This window comes from Stomoxys calcitrans, chromosome 4 (genome assembly GCF_963082655.1).
Source record: "Stomoxys calcitrans chromosome 4, idStoCalc2.1, whole genome shotgun sequence".
NCBI classification, from domain to species: Eukaryota; Metazoa; Arthropoda; class Insecta; order Diptera; family Muscidae; genus Stomoxys; species Stomoxys calcitrans.
In genome coordinates, this window is record NC_081555.1 from 95,529,661 (window position 1) to 95,552,416 (window position 22,756).

At 38.8% G+C, this 22,756-nt stretch overlaps 1 protein-coding gene across 1 annotated transcript in view; it reads left to right on the forward strand.

The window, feature by feature from the left end:
* LOC106080991 (tetracycline resistance protein, class A) overlaps positions 1 to 22,756 on the forward strand; it is a 55,861-nt gene that overhangs the window by 24,648 nt on the left and 8,457 nt on the right. The window contains exon 2 of the mRNA XM_013242650.2: positions 22,432 to 22,714. Coding sequence (XP_013098104.1) covers positions 22,443 to 22,714 — 272 coding nt within the window. The 5' untranslated portion in view covers positions 22,432 to 22,442. The remainder of the gene's footprint in view (positions 1 to 22,431; positions 22,715 to 22,756) is intronic.

Here is a 22,756-nt window from a genome sequence, read left to right on the forward strand (position 1 = left end):
TGTTATAAAATTTTAGGTCAAATCACCTGGGGGGGACGCCCCGTCCCCAAACTCACCCCGACGGAAATGTTTACCTATTGGGAGAATATGGGTATCAAACGAAAGGTATTGAAGAGCAGAGCACGAACTTAATATACAAATTTCACCCTAAGTGTTCGGGGGTCTCCCACCCCAAACAGGACTTTTTCACCGCTTTGTGCAATATGGGTTTTAAATAAAAGGTACTTAAAAGTAGAGTACAAATCTGAAAAAAATTATTCCTTGGTGCCTGGGGGGCCTCCCCACCCCCCAAAACTCCCCAGCAGAGCATATTTACCTATTGGGACATCATGGATATCGAATGAACGGTATTTAACTTGAGACATCAAATGAAAGGTATTTGGAAGTTGAGTACACATCTGTTATAAGAATTTGGTCCAAGATGTCTACGGGGCCTCCCCAGCCTTAAAAACCCCAAAAAATTAATGTCCAACGTCACAAAGTGGGTATCAAATGAAAGTTCCTTGGAAGTGGACTTCGAATCTGGTATACTCATTTGGCAGAGTCTGTGACTGGCCCATCCACTAAATACCCTTTACAAGGAAAGAAAGGTCTATGACAGTAAGGTTAGAATCTAATGTTGATATAAAGATTCAAGTATCTGGGTCACATCCTTCCATTCAGCAGGACATATAGATCGCCACAATAAAGGACTCACATACACGGTAGTTTGGGTCGTAGCGTCGGGCGGGCCAACCATCTCCTCCCAATATAAACAACACCAAAGTGTCATGTAGGACGACTGAGAACATATTGTACACAAATGAAAGGACCTGTTAGAGGGCAGTCCCCTCCTCCCATCCTACCCAAAACAAAAAGGAACTAAAAATAATATATGAAGGCCGATCAGGATAGTAATAAAAGGTCTTTGGTAGTAGAGTACACTTTTTGCCCTTAAATTGGGATAGACATAAGAAGGACCTGCGGATCTTTAAAAATGTGCTATCCCAAGTGTTAGCTTTGAAAGTAGATAACCAAGACTAAAAAAATATATAGTGTGGATATGAAGGAGACCCATTATCCTGAATGTCTTGATCGCCAGCTTAAAAATTCTTAAAGAAAAATCCATTTTAAAAACACCATTTTATGGGGCTTATCGGATTGATGATGAAGCTTTGGTCTGCTTCGAAATCGCGATCTCCGTAGCCTGCCCAATGCATTTAAGCACACCACATATGGCCTAGCTTTTTAAAAACTTTCTTATTTTGCTTTCTATTTTAAAAAGAAGCAAAATCAAAGCCAGTCGGTTTCAGCTGGGAAAAGAAATCCAAAGATAAGATTTTATATCTATTTCCTAAAGATGTTGTCAAATATTGATTCCTTAAGACATTTTTTTAAATTTTATTTCATTGAAAATTCTATAAAAATTTAATTTTAATAAAAAATTTTTAAAATATTATTTACATAAAAAATTGTTTAAAAATGATTTTTCTATTGAAAATTTTATCAACATGCATTTCGAAGGAAATTGTTATTTCAAATTTTATTTCCACAGAAATTTTTGTCAAAAATTTTTGGTATGAAAACCTTTCTTTTCCTGGGTATTTCAATTATTTATCTCTGTAGTTTATCTCATCTCTCAAAAAAACCAGCATTTCTAATGTTATTCCATTTCTAACAGAATAATCCAATTTCATGTTACGTCATGAGGAAAGAGAGTAGCGAGTATGTTGTCATTTTTCACTTTTTTTTTGGTTTGTTTTGATTTGGCGTAAAAATAAATTACGAAAATATTTGACAAATTGTTTAAACTGAAGGCTGTCCATGGACAATGTGATTTTTTTTTTATTTTAGTTTTATTCGAGTACTCTCAAGCATTGTTTTTTGGGACTTACGTTATGGCAGGCTAGCTAGAGGACGGATGGAGAGACAGACAGACCTAAAAAAAACGAATGTTAATCGTTTTCGGTGTGGGTGTTCCTTCAGTCTAGCTAAGCGTTTGTTGTTTAGCGAATTGATGGTTTGTATTTTCATTTAATACGAATTAAATTTTTTCAAGTTTTTAGTCGTATACGGTCATTTTGTTTTAGATCTTTTTATTTTTCGCAAATATAGAATAATTTTGAAACTATTGCGTGGGAAGAACATTTTAAAGGGTTATGATATGAAGAAATTTTCAATTAACGCTTAAAGTAAACAGAATTAGATTAAGGATGAATGTTCGATTTTTTCTCGTAAAGTTCTCTAAGATGCAAGAATAAGGAGTATTGATGATGCCGCGTAAGACAATGTGGTAGCTCACCTACTTTTCATATCAAAAACCTTCGAATTTGAATAATTGCACCAAATAATGGTTTGATTAAGAAAAAAATAAAAATATGCTTAGTTCGGCCGTGTCGTATCTTGGGAACTCACCACCATGGATTCTGCAAAAAAATTCCACAAATGAACAGAGTTGAAGGCATATTTTACGACCCAAGTTTCTAAAAATCAGGCACAAATTAAAGTTTCTAGGGGCTATAGATGACTCATCAGGAGATCGGTTTAAGTGCACCCAGACAAAAGTTGATATCAAATGTGCTCATTCAGTACAATACGGTAATGATAGTAAAGCAACACTGTATGGCATGAAATCATGCGGTATTGATGCGGTATGGGTGAAATATTGGGTTGCCCAAAAAGTAATTGCGGATTTTTCATATAGTCGGCGTTGACAAATTTTTTCACAGCTTGTGACTCTGTAATTGCTTTCTTTCTTCTGTCAGTTATCAGCTGTTACTTTTAGCTTGCTTTAGAAAAAAAGTGTAAAAAAATATATTTGATTAAAGTTCATTCTAAGATTAATTAAAAATGCATTTACTTTCTTTTAAAAAATCCGCAATTACTTTTTGGGCAACCCAATATAAAATGGATAGTTCCGTTAGGTACTAGCCGTATTACCAAACTGGTATTGGTTTTAATACCAATCTGTTACTAGTTTTAGTACCAAACCGATATCAAATATTCCACCCGACCAAAATTAAAAACCATTGAAAATAATTTTAATCTTCTTTTTCTTCGATTATTTAGGTTAACAATTATAATTGAATAATCACAAAATGTAATGTTACATAGTGACATTGATTCACAGAAGTGGTTTTTATATGAATACATCAACACAGCATCGTTTGAGTTTGTACTTTAACCATTTTCAGCGCTGTCGGATATTTGAACACGTTTTTACACACACAAATCGTATTAAATTATTTCATAATGGCATCAATATTTTAAGCCTAATGTGCTAGGCAACACTTTGCCGCGATGATTCGAATTCAAACGTGACACCGTCAATTTTTAATGGCCTACTTTGTCTGATATTTAATTGATACCAAATGGTATTAAAAATATTTGCCAATAACGTGAATAAAATAATACCAGTCGGTATTGGAAAACTACCGTCCTTTTTCTATCAGTGTGGGAGCTATATCAGGTTATTGACCAATTAGGACCGTAGTTAGCACAATTGTTTTGAAGTCATACAAAAAACACTTCATGCAAAATTTCAGCCAAATCGAAGAAAAATTGAGGCTTCCAGGGGCTAAAGAAGTCAAATCAAGAGAAGTTTCCCCAAGCATTGCAGCATTTTATATAGGCACAAAGTCCAAAAGTGCGGCTGTGATGTACAAACAAACCATCCTTCGTAACCGGATAAGTATTGGATAGAAGATGTATTTTTGAAGTGCCGTCCACCCTTCCACAACACCATATAGCAATTGCAGTATAAATTCAGTGCATGACACGCGGTTTAAAGCCCCAATTTCCGGTAATGGCTCTCTTGCAGGTGTACACCCAGAGAAAAGTTAATAGTACCAAATGGACTCATTTTAGTACCATACGGTATCATCAATACCAACACCGCAACAACATCAAAGCAACACCGCACGGTATTATGCAAAATGATTAGTACCGTTTTGTATTAGCTTTATTACCGAACTGGTATTGGTTTTTGTACCAAACCTTTATTGGTTTCGATGCTAAACCGTTATTGAATATTCCACCCCCTATTGAATCAAAATTAACATTGAAAATAATGTCAATCTTATTTTATTTCAATTATTTATGTTAATAATTACCAAAGAATAATATTTCACCTTGACCAACTTTAATTCTTTGTACTCAAGAATTGCTTCCAAATCCATTGATCCCAGAAGTGGTTTTTATGTAATTACACTAACCCAGCACGGTTTACCATACAAGAGCCTTTAACCTGTTTATACCCTACACCCTCAGACTCCAGTCCTTGGACTGGATCACCCTGCGGCTGTCGAAGGAGGCGAAGTACCTATGTAGGTATAGTCCTAGATTTGAAACTGTCCTAGAAGAGGAACACCGAGGAAAGAAGCCGTAAAGCACTGTGCGTTTTTTATTGCTGCAGGAGGATGTTCGGTAGGAAGTGGAGGGTAACTCCCAAGATAATTTATTGGATGTATACAGCCATCGTAAGACCAGTACTGGCCTATAGAGCACTGGTATGGAGGAATGTCGTAGAGAAGAGGACGCATGCGAGGGAGTTCGAGAAGGCTCAGAGATTGGCCTGCGTCGGGGTCATACTGACACTGAGATCCGCACCGCAGTCAGGCCTGGATGCAATGATATGCAGCCCATTGGGGCCTATACTCGGAACTGCGCCGCCAGGGTCGCGCTCGGCATGCTCCAGGAGGACGGTTGCGGCCACACTTCGATTGAGGGTGTTATGGATGCGAAGTATAGACTGAAGATGATCTCCGACTACTTGGCACCAATACCGACTGGAGTGAGGGTATTCGCGATTCGATTTCCTGGGAGGGACGAATGGAGGGCGAGTGCTGTACTTGAGGAGAATGAGACCTTGATCTGCACAGATTGCTCCAACATGGAGTCAGGGACTGGGACTCCGATCCACTCAATATCATCATGTCTCTGTGACTGCCGGTCGAGGCAGAGGTCTGTGTCATTGCAGTGGCCGCAAGAGAAATTCTGGTAAGGGACCTTGACTCGCCCTCGACGCTCAGAATTTATGTGGACAGTATGACGGCGCTCAAGGCCTTAGGGTCGAGGATGGTGAGGTCGAGATGCGTGGCGGATTGTTTAGAGTCCCTGGATAGGCTCCGGGCTCACGATGTGACGCTAACATGGGTTCCTGGGCATGAGGGGATTCCAGATAATGAGAGAGCGGACGAATGCGTCAGGACGGGTTGGTCTGCGCCGAGGGTACCAGTCATCGGCCTTGCCTACATGTCATTTGTCGAGCTACTGAACACAGTAGAGGGGATGGCTAGGGCGGCGTCGGTGGCGAGGTGGGACTCGGTGGAAGATTGCCGGACTGCAAAGGCGCTATGGCCGGTCATCGACCGGAGGAGGACGAGGGAGTTGCTGGCGTTCGATAAGAGGTGACCGTTTATGACCCCTTGACAGGGGACACTGTGCCATAGGCCGCATGGCGGCGTGCATGGGAATACCGCACAATGACTTCTGTAGGAGTTGCCTCGATGAGGATGACGAGGATCTGTGCTCTGGTGAACTTGCGAACGTACTTCTGGTAGGTCTCCTAAGATTTATTAAAGGAGCAGGATGGTTTCGACGTAAGCTCCGGCGTAGGTACATCCGTGCTTGCGTGAGGATGGGCTTTTCTTCAGCCCCACGTTCGGGTTCTCTATTCCTCCTGTGTTTCTTTTATTCGTGTATTACCTCTAGTTCGAGGTCTCGCATCTTGTTTCTCGGGAAATGTGTTTCGAGGTTAGAACCTCCCGTTGCCTAGAATCCTCGGATGTTTCCTCCACGGAACTGTAGAACTCCGCCCAGGATTTGTTCCGAATCTGCTTTAAGCTCAACCTGGTATTTTCTTAAGTCAGCCATATAGACGTTCCAGTCGTGAGGTACCCTTGAGGCTTTCGCCCCATTAAAGAGCCTTCTGCTAACATTCCTTTTACCATCCAATTCTGGGGTGCTACGTGGCTGTCGCTGACTCCCTCTTGGTTTGGCTGTACGACATGCAGACTTAAGCGAGCCATTCAGGGTCGCTCGACCATCATGGCAATGTCCTTTATAGTTTCCTATACTTTTTTAGGTCTTCACGACATAGTTGTGCAAAATGTGTGACTTATTATATTAGGTCTGTTCGCGTACTATTCCAGTAAAAATTTGCCAGTTAAATTTTGCAGGAGAGTAAGAGCCATTTTACTTTCTTTAACAAATTTGCAAGCAAAAGTACGTCTTCCAGTGAAAATTTGCAGAAAAACAGCTGATTTTTGTTTTGCTTAGTTTTTTATTTGCTTGGTTGGAAAACAATTTTTTTTTAATATTTTTTATTTAAAAAAATACTTGTGAGGTATTATCCTTTGATAAACGTCAATTTATTGACCCATTGGTTGACTTTCATTGGTTTGAGTCTTTCGGTGTAAAACACACTGCTACAACAACAACAACAACCGTGCATCATTCGTAGAGCCAAGTCGCGCAAAGCTCTGATTCCAGAGAGAATCTCTACACTGATGATGAAGAATCTGGATCTGCCTGGAGTCGATTACCTTAGAACTGTCCTCAGCCTATCTGAACACTATCGTACCCTATGTTTGGAAGATGGACAGTCTGATTCCGCTACTGAAACCTGAAAAGGACAAGAGAGAGTCGTACAGACCGACCTCCCTTCTCTCATCAGCAGCCAAGACGCATGATAGACCACTCCTCCCGCTCCTCTCGTTGGACAATTTCCATTCGCCGATCATCAGCATGCATTTCGTAGACTGTTTAGGACTACAACTGCTTTACATGCCTTCACCGTATACAAAAGTACACCTGTTGTGCTGACAAAGATACCTTGGACTAACCATCCAATGCTTTTGGATATTGTGGCTCGAAAAATTGCTAGGACCACTGATTTGAAGCTAAGGAAGCTTTCTATTTGGTCAAGTGGCGGCTACGGACACTTTGTTATCATTGAAGATATCTGTATCCGTTGACAATTAGCAGACTAATTTGCATTAATTTTTTCTAATCCCACTGTGCGACTTGTTTAACTGCCCCAGCTAGACCCACTCAATCCCATGGCAACATCTTCCCTCCTCAACAAATTCCAAGGAACGGTGTTGGTTTCATCGTAGCTCTCCGATGAGGATGATTCCATCAAAACACTAAAGAAACCGATAATTGCTCTTTTCTTGGTGTCTGGATGGATACTTTTCTGGAAGGCTGCTTTTCATAAAACAGCTGATCTTTACAAAACATCTGTTCAAAGCTGCAAATTTCTGCTGGCAAAAAAAGTCCCAGTAGAAATTTGCAGGTTCTCTATTTTCTGACTGTCAAAAATTGCTCTCTCTCGCGCTCTCTTCTGCTGGCAAATAAAGTACTCGAACGACTTCCAGATTTTTGAGTTCCCGAACACAGCTATTACAATATTTTAAAAAATCTTTACTTTTCAACATTCCATTGTGTATTTGGCAGCCGGCAACCACACATCTGTATATTTCTAGACATGTTTGTTTACTATCCAATGCCGTGAGAAAAAATGTTGATTTCAAGCAGAGTGTTCTCTAAATCTAATGACAATAACACACAAAATTCACCGGTTCAGGGTTGGTATTCTGTTCTGCTTTCAGAATGGTGGCTGAAATTTTTAATTGTTCCAGAGGCCTTTCTACACCTATGTTGCCAATATAATTTGTTTGCCATTTTCCTCACTATAACCGGAGTAATACTTTTTCGTCTATTTTCCTTCAACATTTCGCTGACGTTTTTTCTATATGGAGTTTGACAGCATTTCGCGTGAAAACTTAACAGAATACCCTGCTTTAGTCTCTCCTTATCTTTCTCTTACTCACACTTCTCTCTTTTCTCTTACACGATGGAATGTCATAGATGAATACAATGCTGCTGATCATCATCGTTGTTGTGGGCAGTGTACCGCTTTGAAATAGTAGATTCGCATTCACGTACACACACTTCCGCTTCAGTTAATTTAGACAAATAATATCCATTTGCAGTACTTAATTATTGAGATAAACCCCCAACCAACCATACATCTGTCCATCCATCCCTCTATCGTAAAAATGCACAAACACACTCACTCACCTTCAAACTACAATACATACATGTGTCGCCACTCGCTCTCAACTAAATATACCGTTTGTCTGCATATTGCCGCCACTTACGTTTACGCCGCTATTTAAGTCATTTGGACTTTTAATTCGCAACCAAAACAATTGAAAATGCAACTCAGCCGCTTTTTTATTTTTTGCTTTTTTGGTTCTTCTTTGGCTTTTGTGAGACAATGTCAAGTTTAAAAACACTTTTTTTGTGCAAATTTGATGGATTACATATCAGTACAGGGAAACGTAAAAATTCAACTCACACTTTTTTGCCGCTTTCTTACACTTGCACAGACATATTTTTTTTAGTAGACGATTGTTTTAATTATTTTCTTATTTATTTTCTTATTCGTAACAGTGATGTGAAATACAAAAAAACATGATTTGAATTTATTTTTGTTAAAAAAAAATCAAGCCAAAGCGTGCTAAGTGCTAATCTTATATACCCTCTATCATGGATAGCATTTGTCAAGATCTTTGCCCGGTATCTCTTTATAGGCAAGAAAAGGATAATGGATGAGTATTGCTATGTTATATATACAGATATAAAGGGTGATTTTTTTGAGGTTAGGATTTTCATGCATTAGTATTTGACAGATCACGTGGGATTTCAGACATGGTGTCAAAGAGAAAGATGCTCACTATGCTTTGACATTTCATCATGAATAGACTTACTAACGAGCAACGCTTGCAAATCATTGAATTTTATTACCAAAATCAGTGTTCGGTTCGAAATGTGTTCATTCATGTGTTCAGCGATGAGGCTCATTTCTGGTTGAATGGCTACGTAAATAAGCAAAATTGCCGCATTTGGAGTGAAGAGCAACCAGAAGCCGTTCAAGAACTGCCCATGCATCCCGAAAAATGCACTGTTTGGTGTGGTTTGTACGCTGGTGGAATCATTGGACCGTATTTTTTCAAAGATGCTGTTGGACGCAACGTTACGGTGAATGAACACATTTCGAACCGAACACTGATTTTGGTAATAAAATTCAATGATTTGCAAGCGTTGCTCGTTAGTAAGTCTATTCATGATGAAATGTCAAAGCATACTGAGCATCTTTCTCTTTGACACCATGTCTGAAATCCCACGTGATCTGTCAAATACTAATGCATGAAAATCGTAACCTCAAAAAAATCACCCTTTAGTTCCATATCTGGTTGTGAACCAATTCGGGCTATACCTGGTTTAGATGATTTGGACCATAATAGAAGGCATTGTTCGAAATTTCAGGGTAGCCCTTTAAGGGTTCAAGAAATAAATTCAGGAGATTGGTTTATATGGGAACTATATCAGGTTGTGGACCGACGCAGCTCACATTTGGCACGTAGGTGGACGGTCTTATGGAAAGTCATTGTGAAAAATTTTAACCAAATCAGTCAAGAACTACGCCTTCCAGATGCTCAAGAAGAGTAATAAGGGGACCGGTTTATATGGGAGCTGTATCAGGCTATAACCCGATTTGAACCGTACTTAGCGCAGTTGTTGGAAGTCATAATAGAACAGTACATGCAAAAGTTCAGCCAAATCGGACAAACCGCAATCAAATCGGAAGATCGGTTTATATGGGAGCTATATCCAAACCTAAACCGATATGGCCAATTTACAATCCCCAACGACCTAGATCAATACTAAGTATCTGTGCGAAATTTCAAGAGGCTACCTTTACGCGTTCAACCGCTATCGTGGTGGGTATAAAAAGGCATTAAGTTTGGCCGGGCCGAATTTTGGGTACCCACCACCATGGATTCCGCTAAAAATTTACCCTTATTAAATGAGTTTGCATTTGAATTATTTTGAATTCAAAAAGTCATCGGGATATCTACCGATTCATATCAACATATTGACCGAGTCATAAGATTGGTTTTTGGGCCAAATTTCAGCCAAATCAGATGAAAATTTAGGCTGAAGAAGTCAAATCCGGGAATTGGTTTTTTTGGAGGCTAAATCTGTTTATAGACCGATTCGGGCCTTACTTGGCATGGGTGTTGAAAGTCATAACTCAAGTCCCTGTACCAAATTTCAGTCAAATCGGATGAAAATTGAGGCTTCTAAGGACTCAAGAAGTCAAATCCGGGGATTGATTTATATGGGGGCTACATCTGTTTATTGACCGATTCCGATCATACTTGGCACGGATGTTGGATGTCGTAACTTAAGTCTTTTTTCCTAATTTAAGCCAAATCGGATGAAAATTAAGGCTTCTAGAGGCCCAATAAGTCTAATCCGGGGATTGGTTTATATGAGGGCTATATCCAAATCTTAACCGATATGGCCCATTTGCAATCTCCAACGATCTACATCAATATGAAGTATCTGTGCAAATTTTCAAGCGGCTTAACACGTTCGACCACTATCGTGATTCTGATAGACGTACGGACGAACATGGCTAGATCGACTCAGAACACGAATTTCGAAGAGCCTAATACAGCCCACTGTGTCATATTTCAGCGAAATCGAGTAATAAACGTGCTTTTATTGTTCCAAGAACATACATTGGGAGATGGATATATATGGCAGCTATGCGTAAATATGGACTGATCTGGGTCAAATAAAATAAAGATATCGGGGCCCTAACACAATGAAATACTACTTTCATGGATCTAAAACCTATATGGGTCTAAAACCTTAAATCGGGAAATCGGTATATATAGCAGCTATATCGAAATCTGGAACGATCTGAGCCGTATTGAACAGGGATTTCGAGGAGCCTAATACAATTCCCTATACCAAATTTCTGAGAATTTGGAGAATGAATGAGCCTATAATGGGCCTAAGTCTTTAAATCAAGAGATCGGACTAAATGGTAGCTATATCTTAATCTGAACCAATATGGGCCATATTAAAAAAGGAAGCCGAGGGGCCTAACATTACTCACTGTCCCAGATTTCAATGAAATCGGTCAATAAATGCGCCTTTTATTGACACAAGACCTTAAATCGAGAGATCAGTCTATATGGCAGCTATATCCAAATCTGGACCAATCTAGGTCAAATAAAACAAAGATATCGGGGGCCTAACACAACTCACAGTCTAAAATTTCACCGAAATCGGAAAACAAATGCGACTTTTATGAACCTTAAACCTTAAGTCGAGAGATCGGTCTATATGGCAGCTATATGCAAATCTGGATCGATCTGGTCCAAATTTTACAAGACCGTCATGAGGCCTAACGCGACTCCCTGTCCAAGATTTCATCGAAATCGGATTATAAATGTGGCTTTAATGAACCTAAGACCTTAAATCGTCGGATCGGTCGATATGGGGGCTATATCAAGATAAAGTCCGATATAACCCATCTTCGAGCTTAACCTGCCTATGGACAAAAAATGAATCTGTGTTTCAGCTCTATATTTCTATTTTTGAAGACAGTAGCGCTACTTACACAGACAGACAGATGGACTCACATGGCTAAATGGACCCATCCTTTGGTGCTGAGAATAAAACTGGAAGACATGAAAATTGTCTATGCGATGTAATAACGGAAGACATGAAAATTGTCGGTGAGATGTAAAGAATAGCGGAAATTTTGATACAAAAGTGTAATCTAGTCATTCCGTTTGTAACACCTCGAAATATTGATCTGCGACCCAATAAATTAAATATATTCTGGATCGTCTCGACATTCTGAGTCGAACTAGCCATGTCCTCCGTCTGTCGAAATCACCATAGCGGTCAAATGCGCAAAGGTCTTTGAGGATTGCAAATGGGCAACATAAATCGATCTCCGGATTTGACTTCTAACAAGGGCTCATGTTAGCATCAATTTTCATCCAATTTGGCTGAAATTTGGAACAAAGATTTGAGTTATCCATGTAAGTATGATCCGAATCAGTTTATAAACAGATATAGCCCCTATATAAACTTGAGCCTCTACAAGCCTCAATTTTCATCGGATTTGGCTGAAATTCGGAACAAAGACTAATGACTTCCAAATCCCTGCCAACTATGATCCTTGTACGTCTATAAACTGATATAGCCCCCATATAAATCGATCCCCGGTTTTGACTTCTTGAGCCTCTACAAGCCTCAATTTTCAACTCAATTGGCTGAAATTCGGAATAAAGACTTGAGTTGTGACTTCCAACATCCATGCTAAGTATGATCCTAATCGGTCTATAAACAGATATAGCCCCCATAAAAACCGATCCCCGGATTTGACTTCGTGAGCCCCAAGAAGCCTCAATTTTCATCCAATATGGCTGAAATTTGGAACAAATACTTGAGTTATGACTTTCAACATCCTTGCCAAGCATGATCCTAATCGGTTCATAAACAGATAAAGACCCCATATAAACCGATCCCCGGTTTATGACTTCCAACATCCATGCTATGTATGATCCGAATAAGTCTATAAACAGATATAGCCCCCATATAAACCGATCCCAGGATTTGACTACTTGAGCCCCTAGAAGCCTAAATTTTCATCCGATTTGGCTGAAATTCGGAATAAAGACTTGTGTTATGATTTTCAATATCCCTGCCAAGTATAATCCTAATCGGTCTATAAACAGATATAGCCGCCATAAAACCCTATCTTATGACTTACAACATCAGTGCCAAGTTTTATCCGAATCGGTCAATATGGTGATATAGGCCCCCTTAGTACCGATATGAATTCTTAAGAACAAATTAATTCAAATACAAACTCAGTTAATAACGGAACAATTTTAGAGGAATCCTTGTTGGTGGGTACCCAAGATTCGGCCCGGGCGAACTTAGCTCGCTTTTACTTGTTATTTGTACAGTCAATCTGAAATCGAATGCCCTTGACAGTTTATGTCCATTGCGATAACACAATTGCGACAGACTCAAAGCCTGTGGAAGGAATCGAATTCGTGAACTCTCTACTGCCAAACCGAGCTCGCTACAAAGCTAGATACCGGGGCGCTTATGAGTAATGACTTAGCCAATTATGTCACCAATCTTACTTTCAATTCTGGATTTAGTAATCTCTGATTACAGATGGTTTCTACATCTATATCGGCTCAGATTCGGATATATCTTAACCAAAACAAAAATCCTTCAATGTTGTTTCTCTCAAATCCCACAAAAGTGTTACTCTCTCCCTCTCTCTTACAATTTCAACCCAATGTCATACCACAATCATTGCAGCAAAGCTCAAATTTCATAACTCAAAGTCCACAACAACAACAACAGCAATAAAATAAAATAGTTTTCACTACGTAAATTAAAAGCGTGTTTATAGGCGCCAACCAAAAAAACAACAGCACTTCGCTACAAAAAACAATTAAACAAAAAACTACACTTGATAAATTACGTACAACGTTTTTAATTAAGAAACGTGTTATAAAATGTTTTGGAAAAAAAAAAACATTTTTGAACTCTAGCCAAGGGAATGTGAAAGCAAAGCGCCATGATTTTTTTTTATGCATGGATTTTCCTAATTTTCCTATTGTTTTTTAAGCTTGTTGATATGGGATTTTATTGAGATGCATGACACGTTGCTCGCTTCCATGAAATTGTGTTAATTAAAAATTTCTCATTCAAACCCACTATTTTCACACTTGAATTAGAACAGTTTCTTTTTTTTCTCTCTTTGCCAGTGTTGTAGTAACTGATTATCTAAAACTGTATTGTATTTGGCTGCCAAGTGTAGGCGGATGTGAACCGGTATAACTTCATGTGTATGTATGTGTAATTTGAGTATGTTGAGGAGTAATTTCAGATTAAATCCAAATTAACGTACAATCAATTCCATAAAATTCCAATTATTAGTAGGAAATAGTTTTGGTATATGTATACAATTATTGTGGGAAAATTGGGTCAAAGATCCAATTCAGAGCGATTTTTCTATAAAAATTTTTTTCTTACAAAAAAGATCTCCAATCGATCTGAAATACAAATTTGAAAAAAAAAATCAGTTCAGTTGAATGTAATGTAACACCCAAACGGGAGATTATTAAATGAGCTTTAAAAAAAATAAATTGCCAGATTTTTCAGAAATATCAGAACACAGACACCACACCACTGGTGGACGCGTTTTGATAATTGATTATATAATCATTTTCAAGACCATCGTGTGTCATATCCGTATTATATCAGGACACAGATACCACACTACGGTAAAGTGGTCGCTGCCAAGTGCAAGAAAGTTATTAACTTTACTTTTTACGTATGTAATTTTGTGCATGTTAAGTTGTTGTATGTTTTGTAATGTGATCTCGCCATTATAATTGAGCTTTAAGAAGGTTTTTATTTACGTCCCCCTGGGACTCCAAAAATTGAGGTCTTAAGATGCTAAAGGTAAAATTTTAGCTGCAACTTTTTACAACCTTCGAAGTTATGACCAAAATAAAAGAGAGACCTTCCTGTTTTTTTTGTCAGTTTTTTATTATAACCACCACCGAAGGATGGGGGTATATACATTTTGTCATTCCGCGTGCAAAACATATATCCATTCCCGACCCTATAAAGTATATATAGTCTTCATCAGCGTAAAAATCAAAGACAATCTAGCCATGTCCGTCCTTCTGTCTGTTGAAATCTCGCTACAGTCTTTAAAAATAAAGATATTGAGATAAAACTTTGCACAGATTCTTCTTTTGTCCATAAGCAGGTTAAGTTCAAAGATGGGCTATATTGGACTATGTCTTGATATAGCCCCCATATAGAACGATCCGCCGATTTAGAGTCTTTGGCCCATAAAAACCACATTTATTATCCGACTTTGCTGAAATTTGGGAAAGTGAGTTGTGTAAGGCCCTTCGATATTCTTCTTCAATTTGGACCAGATCGATTCAGATTTGGATATAGCTGTCATATAGACCAATCCGCCGTTTTAGGGTCAAAGGCTCATAAAGGCCACATATATTATCCGATGTCGCCGAAATTTGACAGCCCCTCGACATACTTCTGCAATATGGCACAGATCGCTCCAAATTTGGATGTAGCTGCTATATATATATAGACCGATTTCTCGATTTAAGGTTTTGAGCCCATAAAAGGCGCATTTATTGTCCGATGTCGCCGAAATTTGGGACAGTGACATGTATTGGGTTCTCGACATTCTTCTTCAATTTGGCTCAGATCGGTCCAGATTTGGATATAGCTGCCATATATACCAATCTGTCGATTTAAGCTTTTGGGGCCATAAAAGTCGCATTTATTGTCCGATTTCACTGAAATTTGGGATAGTGCGTTGTCTTAGGCTCTTCGACATTTTTCTGCAACTTGGCCCAAATCGGTCCAGATTTGGATATAGCTGCCATATAGAACGATATCTCGATTTAAAGTCTTGGGCCAATAAAAGGCGCATTTATCATCCGATTTCACGGAAATTTGACACAGTGACTTATGTTACACTTTTCGACATCCGTGTCGTATATGGTTCAGATCAGTTTATTTTTAGATATAGCTACTAAAAAGATCACAACACAATTGAGCAATGACTTGTACTTATTAGTATTTGGTCCAAATCGGAACAAATTTCGATAAAATTGTTATGGGGCATAAGGTATGCATTTTTCACCGGATTTTGATAATTGGTCGTTTACATATATACCCGAGGTAGTGGTTATCCAAAGTTCGACCCGGCCGAACTTAACGCATTTTTACTTGTTTTTTTTTATATACATACTAGGGTGGGACGATTAGTATGGAAAGAATAAATCTTAATGCGCCCTTCGCGTTTCTAATTTTTTGGGATTATGCTGAGCAAAAAGGTCCAATAGACCATACGTCTACTGTAAAAATCGAGCCTCTAGATTTTGATTCCTCAGACTTTTATCAAATTTTTTTTGGATATTTTGATCAAGGCAATAGCCAAGAACTCTCTAGTACATCGCAAAAGCATTGGAACGCTCCTACAGGCAGTTTTTGCCTTGTAAAAGTGAAAATTTTTCGTGAAAATATTGATAAATTACTATGATCAACTAAAAATGGTCTCGGCAGATCGGCCATATTTGGTTCGGACATCGGTAGGCATAGTACAACTCACCGTTCCAAATTTCAGCGAAATCGGCTAATTAATGCGGCAATAATGGGCTTAAGACTAAAAAACGGTCTATATGGCAGCTTTATCGAAATATAGTCCAATTTGGACGATATTCGGTTCGGACATCGGTAGGTATAGTACATTTCACCTTTCCGAATTTCGGCAAAATCGGGTGATATCGGTAGGCATAGTATAACTCACCGTTCAAAATTTCAGCGAAATCGGGTAAATAATGCGGCAATAATAGGCTTAAGACTAAAAACCGTCAGATCGGTTTATATGGCAGCTATAACCAAAAATAGTCTAATTTAAACCATATTTAGTTCGGACATCGGTAGGCATAGAAAAACTCGCCGTGGCAAATTTCAGTTAAATCGGGTCATAAATGCGGAAATTACGGGTTTTAGATTAAAAATCGGCAGATCGGTCTATATGGCTGCTATATCGAAATATACTCCGATTTGGACCATATTCGGTTCGGAAATCGGTAGGCATGGTACAACTCACCGTTCCAAATTTCAGCGAAATCGGGTAATAAATGCGGCTATAATGGACGGCATAATTTTAAAAATCGTCAAATCGGTCTATATGACAGCTATGTCGAAATATAGTCCGATTTGAACCATATTCGATTCGGACATCGGTAGGTATAGAATAACTCACCATTCTAAATTTCAGCGAAATCAGCTGGTAAATGTGGTTCTTATGTATTTTTGTTCGCTCTTTCCATATAAGTCCGACCACAGTTCGCTGGTAGACGCGTTTCGGTTATTGAGTATATAATTATTTTCAACACGATCGTGGATCATATCCGTTCATCTGACACCATTCTAAATTTCAGCGAAATCAGCTGGTAAATGTGGTTCTTATGTATTTTTGTTCGGTCTTTCCATATAAGTCCGACCACAGTTCACTGGTAGACGCGTTTCGGTTATTGAGTATAAAATTATTTTCAACACCATCGTGGATCATATCCGTTCATCTGACTGGCTACCCTTTACTTCACATCGTTTGTGCTTATGAAGGTAAGAAAACGATGGGAAATGATGGGTATGGAAAATGATTATCTAAACAGTAATCGAAACGCGTCGACCAGTGGTGTGGTGTCTGTCCTGATTTATCTGAACAAATCTGGAATTTTCTTTTCTTCAAAGCTCATTTAATTATCTCTACTTTGCGTGTAACATTCGATTACTTCATTCAGCTCGACTAAAATACGCGATTATATGAATTAATTCACATGACTCGGTTGAAAAAAAAAAAACAAAAACAAATGAAAAACGAAATAAGATTTCTATAGAAATAAAATTTGGACAACATTTTTTTACAGAAATTTTGCACAAATACTTCTTTTCGGTGTAATTCGGTTGGGATTGCAAATGGACCAAATAGGCCCATGTTTTGATATAGCCGCCATATAAACTGATTTTGGGTCTTGACATCTTGAGCTTCTAGAGAGCACAATTCTTGTCCGATTTGGCTGAAATTGTGCACGTGGTGTTTTGATATCACATCCAACAATTGGGCTAAGTATGGTACAAATCGGTTTATAACCTGATATAGCCGCCATAGAAACTGAACTCCATATTAGTCTTCTTGGACTTCTAGAGGGCGCATATGTCGTTTTGGTACGACTTCCAACAACTGTTCCAAATATGGTCTAAATCGGATGATAAACTGATATAGCTGCTATATAAACCGATCTGCCAATTTGACTTGCTGAGCATCTGGAGGGCGAAATTATTACTCGTATTGCCTGAAATTTTGGAGGTGGTGCGTTTCTATGACTTTTAACAGCCATGACAAGTGCGGTTCATATCGGTCAATAACTTGATGTAGCTCATATATATTTCAAAAAATCATTCAAAAAACTTGACTAATGCGATCCATGGTGGATGGTTTATAAGATTCGGCCCGGCCAGGAACTTAACACTCTTTTACTTGTTCTTTAATTTTATTTTCCCATAAATTTTTACTTAAAAATTTAACCATCAAAAGAAAAATTTATGCATTTCGCTCAACTTTGTGAAATGGTAAAAAGCACTTCTCCAAAATGATTTTAGCCTTCATTTCATTTGGTTTTCGAGCAGTAGCTGACACACTTTTCACATATAGTGAAGTCGATTTTCATTTCAACAAGTGTTTTGTAAATGGAATTATCTGCATCCCCACATTATTATTGAAAGCTAACAATGACGTTGGAACAACAAAGTAGCTAAATATTGAAACATAAATTATGAAACAAAGATGATATTGAGCGCCATTGATATTTCTATAAATAATAATCATATGGAAATGTTATTTTTTATACACATCACCATAGGATGGGGGTATACTAATTTCGTCATTCTGTTTGTAACTACTCGAAATATTCGTCTGAGACCCCACAAAGTATATACAATATATTCTTGATCGTCGTGACATTTTATGTCGATCTAGCCATGCCCGTCCGTCCGTCTGTCTATCGAAAGCACAATACTTCTTATTAGTGTAGGTCGGTTTAGATTGTAAATGGGCCATATCGGTCCATGTTTTGATATAGCTGCCATATAAACCGATCTGGGGTCTTGACTTCTTGAGCCTCTAGAGGGCACAATTCTTATCTGATTGAAATGAAATTTTGCACGATGTGTTTTGCTATGACTTCTAACAACTGTGCCAAATTAGGTTCAAATCGGTCAATAACCGAAAAACCGATCTTGCGTCTTGACTTCTTGAGCCCCTAGAGCACGCAATTCTTATCTGATTGGAATGAAATTTTGCACGACGTGTTTTTTATGATATCCAACAAATGTGCCAAGTATGGTTTAAATCGGTCCACAACCTGATATAGCTGCCATATAAACCGATCTTGGGTCTTGACTTCTTGAGCCTCTAGAGGGCGCATATCTTATCGGATTTCAATGAAATTTTGCACGATGTGTTTTGCTATGACTTCCAACAACTCTGCTAAATTAGGTTCAAATCGGTCAATAACCGGATATAGCTGCCATATAAACCGATCTGGGGTCTTGACTTCTTGAGCCTCTGGAGGTCGCAATAATTATCCGATGTGCCTGAAATTTTATACGACGGATTCTCTCATCACCATCAACATACGTGTTTTTTTATGGTCTGAATCGGTCTATAGCCTGATACAGCTCACATATAAATCAATATCTCTATTTACTTCTTGAGCTCCCAAAGGGCGGAAATCTTATTCGAATTGGTCCGAATTAATTGTGGTCCGAACCGGACCATATCTTGATATCCCTCTAATAGCAGACCAATTCTTTTCTTTTATCCTTTTTTTGCCTAAGAAGAGATGGTGTGAAAAGAACTCGACAAATCCGATCCAAGATTCGGCCCGGCCGAACTTAGGACGCTTTTACTTGTTTGATATTGGAAGGGGGGCGGACCCTCCCCCTTACCCCAAAAGTACTACCGATATAAAAGTAGACCGATCGGGACAATATGGGATTCAAATGAAAGGTATTCAAGAGTAGAGTACCAATTTCATTATAAAAGATAGGTCCAAGTACCTGGGGGCCGCCCCAGCCCCAAAACTCCTTAAAATAGATTTATTTGACGATCATGCCAATATGGGACTCAAATGAAAGGTATTCGGGAGTAAATTACTAATATGTTCAGGAAGGAGAAATAAGCTTTAATTTTTTTGATATCGGGAGGGGGGCGGACCCTTCCCCGTTACCCAAAAATACCACCCGAAATCAAAAGTGGAACGTTCGGGACAATATGGATATCAAATGAAAGGTACTGGAAAATAGAATAAAAATATTTTATTAAAATTCGGGTCTAAGTACCCATCGGGCCGCCCCAACCCCAAAATTACCCCAAACCGACATAATGGACGTTCATGTCAATATGGGCCTCAAATGAAAGGTATTCGGGAGTAGATTACGAATCTAGCATACAAAATCAGATCGAAGTATAGGGGGTCACACCACCTCCACAAAAGGCCCAAAATGGGCACATTAGCCAATCACAATATGGGTACGACGGATTCTCTCATCACCATCAACATCACAATATGGGTATCAATCCCATGGCAGCCGGTTGTATGTACCGGATTGACCCGATGAATTCCCTCATCGGCAAGGGCTGCCGCCTCAGTGTACCACACACTGCTACTACAACAACAACAACAATATGGGTATCAAATGAAAAGTATGCGGGAGTAGATAACGAATCTGTCATATAAAATCAGATTGAAGAATAGGGGATCACACCAGCCCTACAAAAGGCCCAAAATGGGCACATTAACCAACCACGAATGTCTGTGACTCGGTTTGTTTGTTCCGTGTTGACTTAAAAACGACAGAACAGATTTTCTCGCAATTTTTGAATATTGGGTAGGTTGGTTTGGAAGGAAACATAGGCTATATCATTTTTTGATATCGGGAGGGGGGCGGACCCTCCCCCTTACCCCAAAAATACCACCCAAAATCAAAAGTGGATCGATCGGGACAATATGGGTATCAAATGAAAGGTACTGGAAAATAGAATACGAATATAGCATTAAAACTAGGGTCCAAGTACCCATCGGGCCGCCCCAACCCCAAAATTACCCCAAACCGACATAATGGACGTTCATGTCAATATGGGCCTCAAATGAAAGGTATTCGGGAGTAGATTACGAATCTAGCATACAAAATCACATCGAAGTATAGGGGGTCACCCTACCCCCCAAAAACGCCTTAAATGGCCATATGATCCATCATGACGATATGGGAGCCAAGTTTTTGGAGGTACGCCCTAAAGCGCCCCCTAAAGTGAACTTCATTTCCGATTATGGCAATATGGAGCTCCAATCAACGGTATTTGGGAGTAAAGAACGCATTTGATATCTATTGGGTTGCCCAAAAAGTAATTGCGGGTTTTTCATATAGTCGGCGTTGACAATTTTTTTCACAGCTTGTGACTCTGTAATTGCATTCTTTCTTCTGTCAGCTATCAGCTGTTACTTTTAGCGTGCTTTAGAAAAAAAGTGTAAAAAAAGTATATTTGATTAAAGTTCATTCTAAGTTTTATAAAAAATGCATTTACTTTCTTTTAAAAAATCCGCAATTACTTTTTGGGCAACCCAATATTTTCAGGGCAAAGTGTCGGTGGCCGCCCCAGCCCCAAAACACCCTCCAAACACCCTCATATTTACTAACCATGGCAATATGGGGCTCACATTAAATGGATTTTGGGAGTGCAGCACAAATTTGATATCCATATTTGAGTTGAAATGTCTGGGTGCCATCGCTCCCCTGAAAAGCACTTCCCATTACCTTAATTTTCAAAGCCAACAGATCTCGGAGATTGGTAATGCGATTCGTTCGAATTTTTTCACAGTCTCACAGTCAAAACAAAACATGGTTTCTATTGTTGGGTTCGGGTGCCTCGGGGGCCGTCCAAATCCCGCCAAATGGGTATATAGACCAATCACGACAATATACAGCTCAAATGAAAGGTGCTTGAGAGAAAAAAAACGAATTTTATATCCAATTGAAGAGCCATATGTTTGGGGAACTGCCTCGCCCGAAAACATGTCCCTATTATATAATATCTTTTTGATCTTTAGTGTCTCTCTAAACCGGAAATAGTTACCAACACGATATTATATGACTCTAAAGAAAGGTATTTGGGAGTGGAGTAAAAAATTACCCAGGAACCGAGAAGGGACACACATCTCACACATTAATGAAAACTTTCCGATTCAACTTTAAACTCAATGATAGGGGACTTTTTTTACAGTCGAGTCCGAATGGCGTGCCGCAGTGCGACATTTCTTTGGGGAGAATTTTTTACATGACCATGCATGGCAAATGTCACCAGCATTAAGAGGGAATCACCACTGCTTTAAATTTTGTCCGATGTTATCGCCAGGATTTGAACGCAGGCGTTCAGCGTTATAGGCTACAGCGGCACGAATTCGATATACACATTCAGGGCGCAGTGCCCCAACCCTAAAAAGATATTAAAGAGTTAAAGAAGACGCAGCGGAGCAGGCCCGGTTCGGTTAGTTAACTATAAACAATAATCAAGACGCGTCCACCAGTGGTGTGGAGTCTGTCTGCTGATTTTTCTAAAAAACCATCAGGCAATTTCTTTTCTTTAAAGCTCATTTAATAATCACCCCTTAGTGAGTAACATTTGATTGGTCATAAGGCTCGACTAAAATACGCAGATGTATGAATGGATTCACATGACCCGGCTGTAAAAAGCCAAATATATACAAAAGAAAAAAATCTTATTTGTAAGAAAATTTTGTTTAAATTTTATTTCTAAATTTTGTCTAAATTGCATTTTCTCAAATCCAATGTTCTCAAAATTTTAATATTTATTTTGGGTGTCTTCCAAAATTTTTAACACATTCCACTTTCTATCCAATGTTTGTTTTCCAGTTCCTTAAAAAATGGTGGCCTCCAATGAGCCGTCCAAAGCTGTCATTAACTCAAATCCGAAAACAGAGAAGACCAAAGTCCCCCTAACATGGCGAGAAAAAATGCAAAAAGTCATAGCCAATATAACGGTGGAACCCATTGTTGCGGCTTACATTATGCCAAGTGTATTGTCCAATTTGGCCACACAGAATTTAAATTTGGAAAAGGCATGTCGGGTTAATATGGAATATGGTGAAGAAATCTGTGATGCACTGACAAGAAGAGAAACAGCCAATTATACCATGTGAGAATTTTGAACAAAATATTTGAATTGTCGTTTTTTTAC